At 41.4% G+C, this 18442-nt stretch overlaps 1 protein-coding gene across 1 annotated transcript in view; it reads right to left on the bottom strand.

The window, feature by feature from the left end:
* Nucleotides 1-11861: 11861 nt before the first annotated feature.
* The window catches only part of LOC107390453 (probable phospholipid-transporting ATPase IIA), a 57586-nt gene continuing 51005 nt past the window's right edge, over nucleotides 11862-18442 (bottom strand). The window contains exons 27-28 of the mRNA XM_015967167.3: nucleotides 13244-13447; nucleotides 11862-12284 (exon numbers count right to left, since the gene is read on the bottom strand). Of these exons, the coding sequence (XP_015822653.1) occupies nucleotides 12148-12284; nucleotides 13244-13447 (341 nt within the window). The 3' untranslated portion in view covers nucleotides 11862-12147. The remainder of the gene's footprint in view (nucleotides 12285-13243; nucleotides 13448-18442) is intronic.

Genomic DNA, 18442 nt, shown 5'->3' with positions numbered 1-18442 from the left:
CACTATCACACCAGCAGTCAGACATGGCGGTGGAAGTGTGATGGTCTGGGGCTGGTGCACCATCTGCTGGAACTAATGGAACCATGCATTTTGCTTTCCAGCAGAACATCATGAAGGAGAACATCTGACCTTTGACCTTAAACAATGCGTTCCTTCTGGAAAATCCTCCAATGGGGCTGAAATCAATCACTGTAAAGAGTGAGAATAAAGTCATACTCAGTTATCCCAAACAAGTGATCCAACTAATTTTCTGACATAAGGTGGTTTGGACAACCTTGTTCCTTTAATAAAGGAAATCATGTTTTGATCAGATTATCCTTGTCTGATTAAATGTGTTGCTAATTTACACTAAAGTCATAAACACATAAATAACAGATCAAAAAGGGGAAATACTTTGTGTGTAAAACCCAGAAGGAGCAGAAAGGAACTGACCCCAGTAGGAGGACACAGCTGTTAAAGGAGTTGCACCTTGAGGGGAAATATCTACATTTTTGATTTAACTCTCGTGCATGTGTGTAGTTTCCAGTCAGACAGCAACATTACACAATCTTTCCAATCCCAGGATTATTATTCCTGAACGCCGACAGACAGAAACGTTTTAAAACACAGCTTTATAGAATCAGGGCAAAAAGATGATTTCTACAAAATCCTAATTTCTAAACAAAACTGAAAAAAAAATGGGAGATTAAAACAGTTTTACTATTTATGTTGTTGATGAGAAATCGGGGGAATAAAGTTGATCCTGAATCCATCAGAGCTGGAGCTGAAAGAGTTTAAGCCTTCTTTACATTAAGAGACAGCTGAGGCTCACAGGAGCCAAGTGAAACCACATGTTCCTGTTGCCGTGCCAACAAGTGCAGGTTATTGATGCCCTACATGTGTGCAGATAAAAGTTAACAGGGCTCTAATGGAGGTCTGATTATTTTAGAGAATTTGGTGGCTTCATAAACCACATTTACTTCCTGTTAACTGGGTTGATGTTTCACACTTTGAACTAATAATTTGGTCTGTTTAGAATCAAATCTGATACATAATCTATATATGAGAATTTCATATAATAATTTTGTATAATCTAAATATTTTTCTCAAGTTGAAATGTTTAGGGTTTCACTTGATTATTTAGAATCAAATCCAAACATGCAGAATTACTTTTAACAACATAGAATCAAACTTCAGTCGTACAGTTACGGTTAAAATCTAACGCGGTTTCACACTAAACAATTAGCTAAGATGCACGTTTTAGCAGAAAATAAAAGTTTGATAAAGAAATTCTGTCCAATAAATCATTCATGTGTTCTGAAACCACTTTTTCCTCAGCGGGGTCTGAGGGAGCTGGTGTCATTTCAAGATCCTGGTTCTGGTCTATAGGGCCTTACATGGACAAGCACCATCTTACATTGGTGATCTTCTTAGTCCCTACACCCCCAGCAGGTCCCTGAGGTCCAGTGATCAAAGCCTACTGGTTGTGCAGCACCAGGCTAAAGGTCAAAGGTGACAGATAATCTGCTGCTGTGGCCCCCAGACTCTGGAACTCTCTCCCCCTGAGCCTGAGATCAGTGGACTCAGTGGTCTCCTTTAAAAAGCAGCTGAAGACTCACTTGTTCAAGCTGGCTTTTGTATGACCTTCTTCACCTCTCTCTCTTTATTCTGCTCTCCCCACCTATTCCACCTTCCTCAGGATCCACTAATGTCCCTCTTTCCTGTTCTCTCTCTCTCTTTCTTAACATTTTTTTCTTTTAAATCCCAGTTGGCTATTTTTGCTCATTTTAAATATATTTTGAAACATTTTCTAAATGCTTTTTTATATTTTAACATTTTTTTTGTTTTTGTGAAGCGCCTCGTGATTTTTATCTTGAGAGGCACTATAGAAATGATTTCTTCTTCTTCTTCTTCTTCTTCTTCTTCTTCTTCTTCTTCGACCTCCAGCAGTCACAGGTGAGAAGTGATGGACACCCTGAGCCAATCTTCAGTCCATCACCGAGGGTGAAGAGGTCCCCTATCTAACACCTCAGCGCCCCTGTGATGGTTTGGTTGTTTAACCAGAGATCCGTCATGGATGTGCAGAGAGAACCCAGACTTCACCACCTCCAGCTGGGCCAGTGGACCAAAACTCATCTCAATATTTTTAGCTGAATTCCAATTTACGATATCTATCTTGACATTTTTCTTCCTATTAAATATATTCACCAAAGAAATGTAAGGAATCAAAGTTACGAATGTCACACCGGTGATTTTATCTATGATCTAGTTTAATCTCCGTAAAATAATTAGAACTCCACCTGGGGCTGGGCCATGTCATCATTTGTTTCTGGTTTTGTTGTTTTTCAGGGAATTTTATGAATTCAAAATGATGTTTGAATTGTTTGTACCTTTCTAAACCATCTGTAAAAAAAGGTTTGTTGAAACACCAACATCCCCACGAAGGTAAATGCAACGTTTAGGGCAGAAGTTAGAACATAAACCCAAGACATTTATGATTCTAGAGAAAAGTCTTTTTATAAGTTTAGTCGGCGCACGATCGACCAGACACGTTGGAATAAACCTGACGACCGCCACCGTCAGAGCTAGCTGCTAACTCTGGAATGCACTGGTTACATATCCATAGCAGTACAAATGCTGGGTCATCCTGTTTGAAAACACATACATAAAAAAATGCTGAGGTGGTGTCCAGTCTGATTACCACTCCAATACCTTAGAAGGGGTCTCTTCGCTTTGATATTATTTTAGAAGGATTTATTATTTTAAAGCATTTTAAATGTGCATGTTGGGTAAAAAGGAATCAGATCTGATTATATTTAAATTGAGCATTCTTTCTAGACTGATCAGTTTGACTGTTCAGGTGACTTATGGTGTTATAACCCCAGAAAGCCTGACCCCATCCAGCAAATCCAATGAATATAAATTCCTCTGTAGTAATGGAAATGTTATGCATCTCAAATTATGAATGAGTACAAGACTAAAAAAAGAAAATGTCCCTGTGTCCAGATGGCGGGACTCACTCCTTTGGCTGTTTTTTTTTTATGTTAGGGAATGTTTTTTCTGAGTCTGTGCCGTATTTTCCGACCCCGTGGAACAGCTCACTGGGGCAGGCTTGTCTGGAGTAGAACTATTTTACTTTTCCAAGTGTAGCACGTGCGACCTAACGTTCAAACCAAAGCAACTGGACTCTAACAGGGAAACAAGATGGCATGCTGTATCTCACGGAAAACATTCAGTCAAAACTCCAGGACCAAAGAAAGCATGCACTTCTTAGTTCTCACCTTTAGATCACCTCTGGTTTAACCCTTTACTTCTTTACTTCATTTTGTCTGTCAGGCAGCGACAACACGTGATCATACTGACAGCAAAGGTTAACATCCAAAAACATACAGAGATGGCGTGTGAGGTGAGGATTTCTAAATACGTTAACATCATGAGTCAAGAATCAAATATCAATAGCCTATGCACTTCAGCCCTTTTGGTCATGTTGCAAATGTAAATTGGAAAGGCGTTTCTTTTGTTTAAGGACTGTAATAATAATAATAATAATAATAATAATAATAATAGTAATAATAATAATTATAATAATAATAGTAGTAGTAGTAGTAGTAGTAGTAATAATAATAATAATAATAATAATAATAATAATAATAATAGTAATAATAATAATAATAATAATAATAGTAGTAGTAGTAGTAGTAGTAATAATAATAATAATAATAATAATAATAGTAATAATAATAATAATAATAATAATAATAGTAGTAATAATAATAATAATAATAATAATAATAATAATAATAATAATAGTAATAGTAATAATAATAATAATAATAATAATAATAATAATAGTAGTAGTAGTAGTAGTAGTAGTAATAATAATAATAATAATAATAGTAATAATAATAATAATAATAATAGTAGTAATAATAATAATAATAATAATGGAATTAACACCTAAGAATAGACCAGACCTTGGAAAAAAAAAATCCTGACATAAAGTGTGTAGTCAAATGTTCCATTTACAGTTAGCTGCAGGGTAAAATCATTGGCAAAATCAAGAATATGCATATTGTATCGACACAATCAGAAACATGCACATCACCACAAAAATGAGTCAATGTGATAATAGCTTAACACAGGGTCAGCAGCAGCAAGTGTTCCTGATGGGGGATAGCATTCCTTTGCGTGCCTGTTTACATGGATGCGTTGTTCTCGGGTGGGTGTAATTGTGCCTGCAGTATCTGAGGGGAGAATTAATGCCTGAGGGGGGTGGATTTTACAGCCCGTTGGGAAGAAGCACCCAGGCTGGTGGTGCAAATCTTTACGTTTCTGCACTGCTTCCCAGGAAAGAGAGGAACAAATAGTTTGTTTATTGGATGGGTGGAGTCTATAATACACCTGGCCCTCCTTTGGAGCTGGCCAGTGTATATTGAGTTCAGGTCAGGCAGGGAGCTACCCACCATCCCACACAGGTAAGGTCCTTGCTGGCCTGTGCTGTGCAACGGCCGTACCGTAAAGTCTCACTGGAACACAGCATGTTCTTCAACGTGGCCCTGTTGAAGTTTGTGAGCATTTGAGAGGAGAGCCCAGCTCTTTCAGCTTCCTGAGGAAGACTAATCTCTGTTGGGCTTTCTTCATCAGGTAAGAGGTGTTCAGGGAACATAAGTGGCTATGTGGAATTAAAGTAGTCCAAGTATTGAGCCTTGGGGGACACCAGTGGTAGATACCAAAGGTTTAAATCAGCAAACAGGGTGATCACACAAATTATTATCACTAGTATTACTTTTCAACAACAGATAAGAACTCGGCTCAATTATTTGTGGAATAAAAACAATCAGTTGTGTTTCACAACCCTCACTAGATGTTGGACTGTTGTAGTGGCAGCAAAGACCGCTATGCTGGGGTTTCATTTGGGGCCGTGCTGGCATGTGATTGTGCAAAACGGAATCTATTTCCTTCCTCCCGCAACTTGAGATCCCTGGAAAACATTTTCCCTCTTCTCTCAAACACATATAAAGTAATATGTTCCATCGACATGGAAACTACATTCATCCATGCTGAATGGGATCACCTCAAGATACGGATCAATATTTGAGTGTATGAAGTGAAATTCAAATGTCTTGAGTGGAAAAGTGACACACAAGCTCAGAGGGGTTAACCTTTTTCAGTCCTTTTGTTTGGACTGCCCTCTGCCTCCTCCGGATTTTCACTTCAGCCCGACAGCATTCAATTGTGCAGGAACTCTTTGTATTTATGATCTGTAAAGAATGGATCAGACTACATTTGGTTGTCAAAACAAACGAAAATAATTATTGAACAATTCACCCCTCCCGTTACAACTGTGTTTATAAAGGCTAAGTCTAATTCAGCCTCCAATAATCCCTGGGTGCACCGGTTCTTCACACTGTACAAGAAAATCTGGACCTGATCCAGTCTGCCTCTAAGGTATTTGGGTTCTGTTGTTGAGAAATATTAGCCTGCATGATCAGGGATCTCGGGGAGGGGCAGGCAAACACATTCACAGTTCTGCTCTAAGTTGTGAGTGTTAATACAAATCAAAGCATTCCAGGCCTTCGCAGCTATAAATAGTTCCAGAGGAGGGCGTGTGCTCATGCCTTGCAATGTCTTTGTGAAAGGCTGGTCATTGCCTAAATCCAGTGTTTCACAGGGCAATAATGTGGTGTAGTAAACCATCGGTTCCTAATTCGTTCCATATTCTTCATCAGTGGTTTCTGTTATTTCAAAACAGCCTTCTGCAGCTACTCCAGACCAGATGAGCGTTAAGAAGGTTCTTGCATGTGTTCTTCAGACATATGATGTGGATCTGACATTAACATGTTTACAAAGGACTTTTAAAATCATGAAGTACAGTCTTTTTGGAAAGATTTTATAATGTCAGCATCTCTGACTATTGTTTGGACGTTCTGGTTCCATCACATGTTTGAAGCTGCTAGCGACTCTACAGAACAAGCTAGGTTTGGAACGCAAACACGATAACGATACACTCACCCCTACCCTCGGGCATCTTCCCTAAGACCCTTCTGCTGGAACCAGAAACCCACATTGCCATAGGAAACAAGAGCGCGCCAAACACCGCCGCCATTTTCTAGGTCCAAAAATCTTTTGATGTTCGTGACTTCGAACAGTGTTTTTTTTTTGGGGACTCTGGTAGTTTGTCCTAAGGTTGAAGTGGTCGCAGCCAGCTGCTTCTGTGTTTCACTGAGCAGAGAGCCTCTCACACCAGTGCGGTTCTGTTGATAAATACGTGAGTGTGTGATGAATGAAGATCCAGGGATGTGTGGAAATTAGTGCTGTACAATACTGCAAAATTTGGTATTGATCCGATACTACGTAAATACAGGACCAGTTTTGCCAATGCCGTACTTTACTACTAGTCTAGTACCGTCTAGTTTTGTGGGATTTATTAAGAGAATACATCATCAATGTGAAAATCTTGTCTGAAAACTCAAGTTTTATTGATTACTTAATTATTTTGTAAGTTTTCCTTTAGTAAATTGTGTACGATGATAATAAACAACAGGAAACATTTTCAGACAAATAAAAATTTTATTAGGAAACTAAATGGTTTATAGAAAACATGATTTTCTCTTTAGGGTGTGGTAATCTGCATTTATAGTTAAACTCAAGATTTTTTTCTATTTCCGGTCTGCCATCACGCAGCCACAACAGTGCTCTGCTGTTCTGTGCTTGTCTCGTGCTGGCGCACTCTTTTACTTTGTTTTTAATGTAATGGCGGACTGCCCTGTTGACCAACATCGGTGGCGTTCCAATCACAGTTCTTTAATGGTTTGTTGGGCCAATCACAGCGCTCTTTTAGCGAGGTAGGCGGGATGTCCCTACAAACAAACATGGCTGCCGCCCTGAAACGCTCCAATCACAGGTATCAGCCAGGTAAACTACAAATCAAGATGGCTGCTAGTCTGTAGTGGTCCAATCATAGCGCTCTATAGATTTCATGGGCCAATCGCAACACTAAGTAGGATGATGTTATTGGAAAAAAACAAAACAAACGTGACTAGTCGGTGGTCAGCCGCTCGTTTGAAACGGCTTTGGCATCAAGTTTGGACTATTATGACTTTAGCTTTTGTTTGAGTCAAGATCAGATAGAAGTACTAATGTTTATTTAGGAAAAGGATGTGTTTTGCATCTTCTTTGATGGATTTTGGTGGACTGCCTCGTTGACCGACATCTGTAGCAGTGAGTGCGTCATGGCTTGCCAGGCTAGAAGAAACTGAATCGATATCATCAAGCAGGTATCTAATAAATACTCAAAACCAGCGTTAGATCAATTCTATCGATAACTTAGATCGATCCACCCATCCCTAGAGGAAATGCAGCTAGACGAAAAACCAGATGGTCAAATCATTTATTTCTGTCTGCAGTGGCGGTTTTACCATTGGGCACAGGTCAGCGGCCGCCTGGGGCCCCCTTTTGTTGGGGGGCCCCCTAGCCCTGACTGCTGGCACCCCTCTGTTAATGCCACAATGGACTATTCCTTTAAGACGCCAATGCACAAACAAGAAGTGATTGGTAGTCATTCCACCCCAATCCAGTTGGTGGCAGTAATGTACCAAATTGTTGTTCCCAAGTGCCGTAAGACCACGAATAAAAAGAAAAAGAGAAAACAGAAAAAGAAGAAGAGAGGCGGGAGCGTTTGTAACAAACTCAAAGCAGTAGTTAAAACATGAAGCATGAAACGGAGTTATCCTAGTGGCTCCAATAAGAGAAAGAAGCTGCTTGCTTTAAAAAGGCTTTTATCTGCACTTCCAAAAGTGACGTCGTTTTTCGATGTAAACATCAAAAGGAAGCAGAAAGGAAAGACAATGGAAAATGTTTAAGGGGAGGAAAATATGGACCAAAATGGAAAATTGAAGAGAAAAAAAAGAAAGGCAAAAGCACAGGAGCACTGACAGGAAGAAGAAAGCACTCAAAGGGAGAGAAAGACAGGAAAAAAGAGGAGGGCTAATACAAAGTGAATATAACTCGTGTCAGAAGAGGGGAGAGTTTCGCAAATCCAGTTAAAGATAAGATTGTCGACAATTTAGTGTAAGGGGCCCCATGTCTGTGTTCGCCTTGGGCCCCCAAATTGCTAAATCTGCCTCTGTCTGTCTGAAACATGCTATTGGCAGAGGTTTTAAGAGAAACGCAAGAGATCCACCTTATTCATTCTTTGTTTTAATCCCTACAATATATTTATAGCTATACTGTGTTAGAACATTAGAGGCATGGTGAAATGTTTTAAGCTAATTGGTTTTCCACTTTTGCTTTAGCAGCTTCAAGGTTCACTTTCCCTCCAGCAGCTTTGGGAAAACATGCAGCTCGACTGGGACTCATGTGAATGAAGATTGTGAACAGTTCCTTCATACAACAATAAAATATTAGTCAAGCGAGAGAGAAAGAAAGAAAGAAAGAAAGAAAGAAAGAAAGACATCCCCTTCAAAGTGCTAGATCTGAGGTGGATGTCCCCATGCGTGGTTCATGGTTTCACCAGGCCACAGAAAGTTTACACGACGGGTATTTAAATCTACTTAAGGGTTTTTGTACAGTCACACCTTACATGTTGGCCTAACCCTTTTGGGGTCAGCCTTCACATGTCCGCCGAATGCGGAGCTCTAATCTTTTTTCTTAAGATCCCAAATTTCTGCAAACAAATTTTCCTCTCAGTGCTTTTTAATACTTCCAGAAAAAAAAAATCAGATATTAGAAAGGTGATATTTTTGTCTGCTTTTCAACATTCAGGATTAAATAATCTCTCAGAAAAAGCCAAGCTCCCGTAGAGCTCCATTAAATAATAAGTAATTGTGTTAACCTGAAAACTGGAAGAGAAGAAACGTCTGCACTTGTCAGATCTCCTGCACAAAACCAGAGCCTCAGCTCGCACACAACTTTTTACTGATAGTATTTGTGTTTGTGCACCTGTGTATAAGTACCAGTGTCTCATAGGTGTTTGCATGGACGTAATTTGGGGGGGGGGGGGGGGGGGGGGGACGTGTCCCCCCACTTTTTCCAACGTCAAGTTTTGACCCCTGCACTTTTTACCATCCAAAAACAATATTACGCTATATTAAATTGACACTGGTTGAGCTCTAGGACCAAGCGGAAAACAAGCTGTTTCCCATTAGAGCATACTGTAAAGATATATACACCCCCCCCCCCCCCCCCTAAAGTGAAAATTACATCCAAGGGTGTTTGGTTGCTATGGTAACTAACCCTCTGCCTGCCAGGTCGGCATGTCGTTGGTAGATCACATGTGACGTCTGACACAAGTATGCTCTAAAATGAAATAATGATGAAAAGTTTAAATGTTTTAATGTCAGCTTGTTTGAACAAAATGCTTCACATTATCATGTTAAACTTTATTACGCCCTTATTAAATTAAGATGTTGTTGCTTTCTTTCATGGTGTGGCCATTAAATATTTATCATTTGTTGTTACCATGGTGACCCCAATGAGTCACTGTCATCACCTTTAACATTTCTTTTGATCTTGTTTACATTTCTTAACCAGTTTGGACATAAAACAGACATTTCGTCTCACCTGAGATTCTTACAAAAGGTTGAAATGACCGTTCGGGCCCCAGGAAAACAGCTGGAACTTCAATTTGAACCGTAGTTTCACTGGTTCCCTTAAGTGTGGAGATGTCAACAGAAACAGAGATGTTCAGGTTGATCCTCCAAGCATAAGGCTGGCTGAGTGTTTTCAACAACATTTAGGGGTTCTTGAGGATTAAATAGATCCGACTCAGAGACAGAGCTCCAGCACGATCAGAACCGGACCTCAGGGTTCCCTCCAATTAGAAGGTGAAGACCAACGCTCATTTGGGAATCCACCACAACGGTTTCCATGCTGTGTATCAGCTGCCAGCAGTGGCAGTCTGGGACAGCTGCCGGTATGTCCTAAAGCAGATTCATGGCCGTGTGCTTCTTCGGTTCCACTGGGAGCTACATGTAAGATGTTTCCTGGCCACAAAAGAAATCCCTGTCTGAAAGAGCTGTGGATATTATGCAAAAATGTGTCTGAATATGTTGTGCAACAGCAATAAGCTGCCTTTTAAAGGCTGAAAACCTGGAAAACACCAAGTCATTTTCAGAAGTCCCTTTGGCTCTGATTGGGACGCTTGGCAGCGACACCATGAGGAGAGAGCAGAATGTTGAGTTCAGCTGTTAATCCTGGACTGGACGTCCCTTTTTCATAGGACAGATTGAGTGAAATTGTTTGACTTTTATGCATTTGGGCAAAGAAACAAAAATAAACTGGGCAGACTTTAACTGGATATTAGCCGTCTGTTGGCCGGGATGTGCAAACACCAGCACAACCGTCTCTTCTTAAACCTCAGACTCTCTCAGCTAAGTATAGATATATTTTCCATGTATTTAGGTGGAGAACACAATCGTGCTTTACAACCTCGCCCTTGGGATTCTGCTTGTTTACCAGGTTATGACTGATGTTAGGATGAAAACACAACAGTGTCTCCAGGCATCGGGGACTTCCTCCTCTGGTGAGCTGGAGACAAACATCCAGCATCCTCAGTCCATCAGAGGGTCGTCTGTAGCTCACGCCTCATCAGGAACCCAAGGGGAGGCAGACAAAGGTTTTACATACAAGGTGATGTCATCAAGTCACGTCAGACTGGAACCAAACATAAAAATGTGTTAACATCGGTGGTTGTATCGACTGAGACATCATAGTGTGTCTAGTTCTGTAGCTTTTATTTAAACACTAATAAATTTCCAAACAGTTTTAATAATCCAGGATTAAATCTCTGCAACTTCAAACAACTCCCCAAACTCCACCAAACACTCCTGTTTTATTTTAGAGACTGGGAAAAATGAAAGCACCACAATAAAATAGAAGCCAGAAGGAAAAATGCATCTTTATTAATAATCATCACAACATTAACATTAGCACAGGTCTCCCTTTTTGTTCTGCTCTCCGAGTGCAACCGGCGGAGTTAAACTAGTGAAGTACAACCGGGCCGGTCACACAAAGCATCATTAATGCTCTGCATCGACGCAACATAAAAACATAAATAACAGAAGATTAAAAAATGTGCAAACAGCTCGATGATTTCTGGTCCTTTTTTTTAAAATCACCATTAGCATATTAAAGACGGCCTTCATTATGGCACCCTGGACTCTGCAGCATCCGTTATGAGAGAAACGAGTGAACGAGGAGCGGCACGGCGTCGTGTTTCTGTTACAGCCACAACACTGAGCGGACGTTAGCTTTAATGTACAGAATCAACACTTAATGAGCTTATTCACACGGGATTAGACTGATGCGATCCCTTTGTAATCCAACAGCTGTCACCAGGGGGGGTTGGCCACTAGGGGTTTTGTTTTCACTCATGGCTTCGGGTCACCTCAACAGCGAGTCATCATGCATGGCTGTGAGCGTGGTCGTTGGCCGAGACGCCACATCAGAGGCTGTGCAGCCTGTCGGGAGCGGCGGCGGCGGCGAGTACGCTGCAGCTCTCCAACCACGCTCCGTAAACACCACCGAGTCGGGATCCAAACCGAGAAACCGGGACAGATTTAACAGTAGACACACCAGAGGTCACGCTAAAAGAAGACGCAGCGCCGCCTCCGCAGAGCTGAGCTGGACCCTCAAGGTGACGCAGCAACAAGCACTCCAACCTAAACTCGTGTTTTTATGAACGTGGAGGCAGTGCACTATTGTCCGACCGCACAATCCAACCTCTAATTAGATGTTGGAGGAGGACATGAATCAACTGGGTGACATTTCTACATCGGTTTCACATTTTCTCATTAAAAAGTGGGATCTGAATCTGATTGGTGGACACATTTAGAAAACTACTGTACAGATGTGTCCCTTTACACAACAACACATGCTGGATCTGCACAACCTACTGAGCTGCTCCCACTTTCTTTATTTTGCACATTCACACTCAACAGCAGCGGCAGGATCCTGTTTCTGTTGGGAAGATTTTTTTATGCAGCTGAATCTGGTTCATTCAATCCAGCTTCTAGCAGGAGTTCCCCACTCGGTCCCCGGATCAAACACACGGTTTAACAGACACAAACTCTCCGTCTCAGTAAGCAACCCGTCCCTGCCAGAGAGCTTTTCACAACTACTGAAAGTGGATAGATGAAGTTCTCTGGCGCCAGAGGCTCACTCCGGCTGTTAGGTGGTCAGCTTGGAGTAGCTGGGTGGAGAGAAGCGTCTGCGCAGGTACTTCAGGATGTAGAGGGGTAGACAGCTGACCAGAGTGATGGCAGTCACCTTCCAAAGGAACGACACCGTGGTGATGAAGTACACGTCTGTCACAGAGGAAGAGCCAGAGGTCAGGGGGAGGCATTCTGCGATGACCTTTTAAAAAAGCAGTTTGTGGACTGAACACCACGGACGGAGACGGTGATGATTATGTTTTAGGTGCAGATATTCACTCACAGAAAGAGACGCGAAGAGCTATGGGGCTAACGGTGCGGATCTGCTCCTGGTGACACCTACTTTAATCTTGGGAGGGGAGAATAACCAAAATGACTAACGGATTTTAAGATCATGATTTTGACGAGGACTGCTGAATCCAACAGTCGGAACAACAAATAATAGCAAAATAACAACCAGTGTAATGTTGGTGCACAATGGTAGAGTCCAATTCAGCTGGGAAACGTGACAAAAAGGGTCCGTTTGACCACATGCTGGTCATGCCCGTCAGCGGTGGAGGGTGCAGGCTGAAAATGGAACTCCACACCACACGTAAAGATGGAAATAACGCTTTGGTCAGAGCATTGTTTAGGTCCTATTATGGAAAAAGTAAATACAGCTCAGTTTCTCTGGGCCAAGGTAAACAGATATGCTAGAGTCAGGCAACAACAGCAGATGTATAACACTTAGTTCAGCTCTGAGGGGTTATTCCTGTCCGACGCCTCCCTTCCACCAAACGCACCTTCACTAACGTAAACACAAGCAGCTCACAGGAAACCGACCGAACTGGTGGTATTTCCTCTTTGATACTACCACATGCCTGAAGCGAAGGCACACCAGGACATTCGGTCAATCCCCTCACCTTTACACTTCCTCATACCCAGCATACCACAGCGTATTGCACACTGGAGACCCACTGTAAAAGAGCAGCGCCCCTCCCCCACCTCCAAACGCTGACGTACTAGTTCAAGGCCGACCGAAGCACAACAACACGACTCAGTCTGGTGAAACGATTGTGGCTTTTGATTTCTCGTCTCAGTAAAACAGAAATTAAGAGCGTCTGTTTGCCCACCTATGAATTCATGCAGGAAGACAAGCGAGGCGATGTAGCACGCCAAGCTCAGGAGCTCGCCCACGATCATGAGCCAGTGCCATGTCTGCACGGTCAGAGCCACCATCAGCAGCTCAGTCAGGATCAGCGAGGTGAAGGAGATCGCAACGATGTGGACAAACTCCGACTCGAAGAGCAGCAGGGCTCCATACATGATGATGCTTCCTGTGGGGGGGACGGAGAGATAGCTTTAGTGATGTGAGGATACGAAGGGTAGCACAGAGCTGATGAAGAGGTTTGCTGCAGATGTCAAACGGGCCAGATGTTCCTGATGAGGGCAGGAGCTCCTTTTATCACCGTCAGCTCATGCAGGGATGAAGCAACTCACTGCTGACGCAGGAAACCACAACAGCACGATTGTGGTTTAAAGGCAGTTAAGAGCCATTCAGATACTTTGGTGATTTCTCTGTGATATTGTATAAAAGTGATGAACACTAGGGATGCTCCCATCACATTTTCTTCCTCCTGGTCAGAGTTGCTTGATTTTGCATATCAACCACGCATAAAAAGAAGAAAATTAAAACACATCCAAGTTGTCCTTTAGGTATTTTATTAATATGTATTTCTTTCTGTATTTATTTCTTTTCCTTTATCTGCCCAAAAAACACTTATTCAAGAAGTACTTCATTAAAAAAACATGTTAATATGAATACATTTAAAAGTAGCTTCATCACTCATATTCTTATTGCTGTCGTCCTCGTTATGTGACTTCATTGAGTGATGCCCATTTCCACAACGAGGCAAGCATGTGGCACCACGGCTAGCACAACACCCGTAGTAGGGATGTGTACCTTTCACATCTGAATCGATTCAGTACCAATTCCCGATACAGAGGAATTGATACCGGTACTTAACCATATCAATTTTCGATACTTTTGAGGGTTTAATAATGAATTAAATATGCATCCATCCATTTTCATCCACTTATCCGGAGTCGGGTCGCGGGAGCAGTAGCCTAAGGCAGTGGTTCCCAAACTTATTTAGCCTATGTCCCGACCATGTCGACGCACCCCCCAGCCTCACATCAGGCCATGGCTATATAATATATATATATATATATATATATATATATATATATATATATATATATATATATATATATATATATATATATAAAAATATATATATATATATATATATATATATACACACACACAGAGACAGGTTCAATGTGGCGACAACACCTTTACAAGGCGTTTTGAAGGCGGCAAATCAGATTTGTAGTGTTGAACGCAGCTCTACCATTTCCACCATGTTGAATGCCCAGTTTGTACACAAGTGTTTGTCACACTGCCTTTGCAGCAGAGAACGTCTCGACTAGCGGAAGCTAACCGTTAGCATTACCAACTCCACCACACAGCAGAACTCCTTCAGGCTCGTGTTATTTGTGGAGATAAAAAAAATCTAAGTTGCAAAGGAAACAGAGTCCGTGGTAGAGTCGTGTTGTTGTTATCCAATCAGAGGCTAGATGTCAAAACATGAGGAAATAAGACTCCAAACCCTGTCGTCTAAAGCTCAGCTCTGATGTGGCAATCTTCTACTTCCTGAAATTGGTGAACTGGAGCTTTGTTTCTCCAGAGTACGACTTACAAGGTCATCATTCCTACTAGAGACCACTGCAGATGTCAATTAAATTAGTGAACCCTGCATTTAACGTCCTATTCAAAGTACAGGTGAGTTCTCCAAGGCTTTAATGTCAGGTCATCCTCATCTTGCTCCTAACCTGTTTTTCATGCCGGTTCTTCTATCATTTCTCTATATTTCAGACTCTTTTTTTATTTTTTAATCTTCATTTTTATTTATATTTTCTTTGATTAATTTTTTTGTTATTTTTCATTATGCTTGTGAACTCACCTGGTAATTCCCATCTGGAAAGGACTAATCCAACAACAAAACCTTTTACCAAAACAACGTGAATAGCTCTGCATGTTTGGAGTGAAACTAACATAAATCTGATGGAACAGTGTAGCTGGACACAAAAATAGAATGCAAAGTGAAACCGACACACTAATCCTGGCTTTGCTAACCAAGCCCACGTGATTAAATAACAGTGGATCCTAATCTCACCTGTAAAGTGGGACGCTCATGTTGTGATAGAAATAGATAAAAGTTTCAGGGCGTAGCTTGTAAACAGCTTTTCTTTGCTAACGGTCCGTGTCGAGAAGTTCCCCTGAGTGCGTGGGCTGTTGCAGAGTGATGTGTCATAAAGTGGAGCTCGTATTTGTCTGTGATGAATTCACCTGGATCCTACCTGAACTCCACCCAACATCTGACCTGATGTCTTCGTACGTACAACCGGGTGAAGCAGAGGTCCCCTCCACTTCCAAACCGTCTCTTTACTCTTCAGCCCAGAACTACTGAGGATGCACGCGAGTCTCAGGGTTTTGGTAAATATACTTCTAAGGATTAACTTTATAACAGTTTTTCAACTGTGCTGAAAATGTGTAAACAGCTTTGTCACAAACTAAATTGTACATAAACAGTAGAGCAGCACCGGGTTTAAAGCGGTCTAAATCAAATGTAGAATTATTACAATTATGACAATATTTAAGGTCTCGTTCCTTAATTTTTTCTTAAATCTGCTGCGGTCTAATAAATAAAAGCATTGTTGTCAGTGTAAACTATGCTTAATTATTCTGAGGGTTTGTTGGAGTCTTGCTTATTAATATTCATGATATGCTAATGTGTGGCCTCTGATTGGCTAACAGCAGTGTGACTTTTCTGCTGCCACTGTTTGCTCTTCTTTCTACGTTGACATTTTACCTCCACAAATAACTCAAGCCTGAGCATGTCCACCATATTGTGGAGTTGCTAATGCTAATGGTTAGCATCTACTGGCTGAGACACGCCCTGCTCTCTCCTGGTCAACACAGCCTTCTGCCGTTGCAAGTCAAGGTGGGCAAGAACCTTTAGCCAGGACGTCGATCTGTGCAGCGTAGGACAGACCTCGACTGTCAGAGGTCATCAAAACAGTCCACAGCCAACTTCATCTGCCCGGAACGCCGTGTGCTTTTCCATACCAACAAGTGTCCCGTTTACCATCTCTAGCCTTGCCACCGGGAGGCACAGTCTAACAGAATCTGTGCTTCCAGTCACCGGGAGGCTCCAGACCGAAGACATCACTCTTAACTTTAATAAAATAATCTTATTTTGTCTCATACAATGATTTCCTCACTTTATAGGTTCACTACACTCATTTTCTGTTTTATACAGTGAATGTTTTATCTAAAGCGGCTTTAACAAGCCTTGATGACTTGACAGTAATGAATGAATCAAAAATAACAGTTTATCCTTAAAATGCCTCATTTCAGATCTTAGATACACCAAACTAATCTACTTGACGGTTTAATTATCAGTTACGTCACTTATTAATATGCCTTTTTTGAGTTTCTTGGAAAAAGAGGTGACATCTGAGGACTTTTTGCTAACGCCTCCTAGATTCTCTGCCATGACTGGTCCAACTCGGACCTTAAAGGAACACACTTCCCCTAGAGCTGAGTTCAAGCCAAGCTCCATTGAATCCATTCCACAGTTTTCATTGGTACACTCAATCCAAATGTGTTTCACACATTTGTCCTTTACCAGAATGTTTCATCTATCTTGTAATTTCCATTTTGTATTTTGTAATTTGAATTTCTTTTATTGTTAATTTATTCAATATAATTACTTACAACTGTACCATGTTCAGCGCTTTGGGCTTCCTGACAGGGTTGCGGAAGGCGCTTTATAAATAAAGCTTTGATTGATTGATTGATTGAAGGTGTTCCAGCCTTCACGCTAAATGAATCTCTTGTTGGGGGATGGGACCAGGTCTTTCAACGGAATATTTTTAGCCGTGAAGGACCATCCTTTTTCAGAACTAAACAACATTGTTTAACCTGCCAATCTCCATCAGACGCAGACAACTCTGCCAGCTTCCAGCAGTCACCAAGGGTGGTATCTCCTGACCAGCTCAAGCCGGGCTTGATCAAAGGCCTTTGCACCCCGAGAAGTCAAAATGACTCGCGTGCAGAGAAGACTTTGCGGCCAGCCAGATCACAGAGAACTTCCATCACACAGACACCGAAGCTCTGCACACTGGCGTTGGATGGGTTATTATTATTATTTTGATAGCTAATTAAAAATCAATAATTCAGCAAGATAATTTAATAAACCTAGACATCACGTTCTTTTCTAGACTCTTAATAACATCTAAGATCACGTTTCATTAAAGTTTGGTTACTGTCTCAGTTGTGATTACATTAAATAATCATTTATGATGATTTATCCTGTATGATCATTAATCGTAGAAATATAAGAATCATTGATTTTAATAAACTATATTTTTAACTCTGTGACAAATAATTATAAGTGCTGTTTCCCTGGCTTACCCAAAGTACATATTTACCAAGTTGATGGAATATTAAAGGTTCAATAATATTGATAATCCATATTTTTATGGAATATTACATTTTATTGAATGCCTTTATTTTTAGACACTTTATTAAAAGTAACCCCTTCCAAAACGTTACATCTGTGTGGCTTTTATTTGACCCGACTGCTTTCTCGTCTATGGCTAATGCAGTCAATGGCCTTGTATGAGGAACTCAGAGTGAAATATTACATGGTCTCTCAGAGAACGAGACCTTTTTAGGTCACATTTGGGCCATTCCCATCTGTACCGGGTCGGCCCGGGCCGGGTAGCCCCAGTCGGCCCCAGCCTGGCCCGGTTGATTCCACACATCCTTGCCTTAAGCCCATGTGGGCTGATTCTACCCACCAATCAGAGGCTTGCTCTAATGGAAGGTGTGAATTTGCTGTCAGCAGTGGGTGTGTTGGTCCTGGTCGGCCTGAAGCAGACCCCCTCGAGAAGAGGGCTGAGAATGAGCCTTGGTTGGCCCGCAAAAATACCAGGCCACCCAGATATGTAAACAACCTACGCTACCCGGCCCGGGCCGACCCGGTACAGATGGGAATGGCCCATTACATATCTAAGAAGCTGATCGTATTCTGCCGGGTTAAAACATGATGAGAATATTGTTAAACTGAACAGTAAATGTGCCCGTATAATGTCTGGTTATGACAGAAACTATCATTTAACAGGCAAACCCCCAATCAGCTGGTTCCAATCCCTTCACTGATGGTGCTAATATTTTCTGTGACCTTTAAATGAAATGAGGC

Source organism: Nothobranchius furzeri, chromosome 15, assembly GCF_043380555.1.
Source record: "Nothobranchius furzeri strain GRZ-AD chromosome 15, NfurGRZ-RIMD1, whole genome shotgun sequence".
Classification (NCBI taxonomy): Eukaryota; Metazoa; Chordata; class Actinopteri; order Cyprinodontiformes; family Nothobranchiidae; genus Nothobranchius; species Nothobranchius furzeri.
The sequence above is the reverse complement of the archived record's forward strand: the minus strand, read 5'-3'. Positions and strand labels throughout refer to the sequence as shown.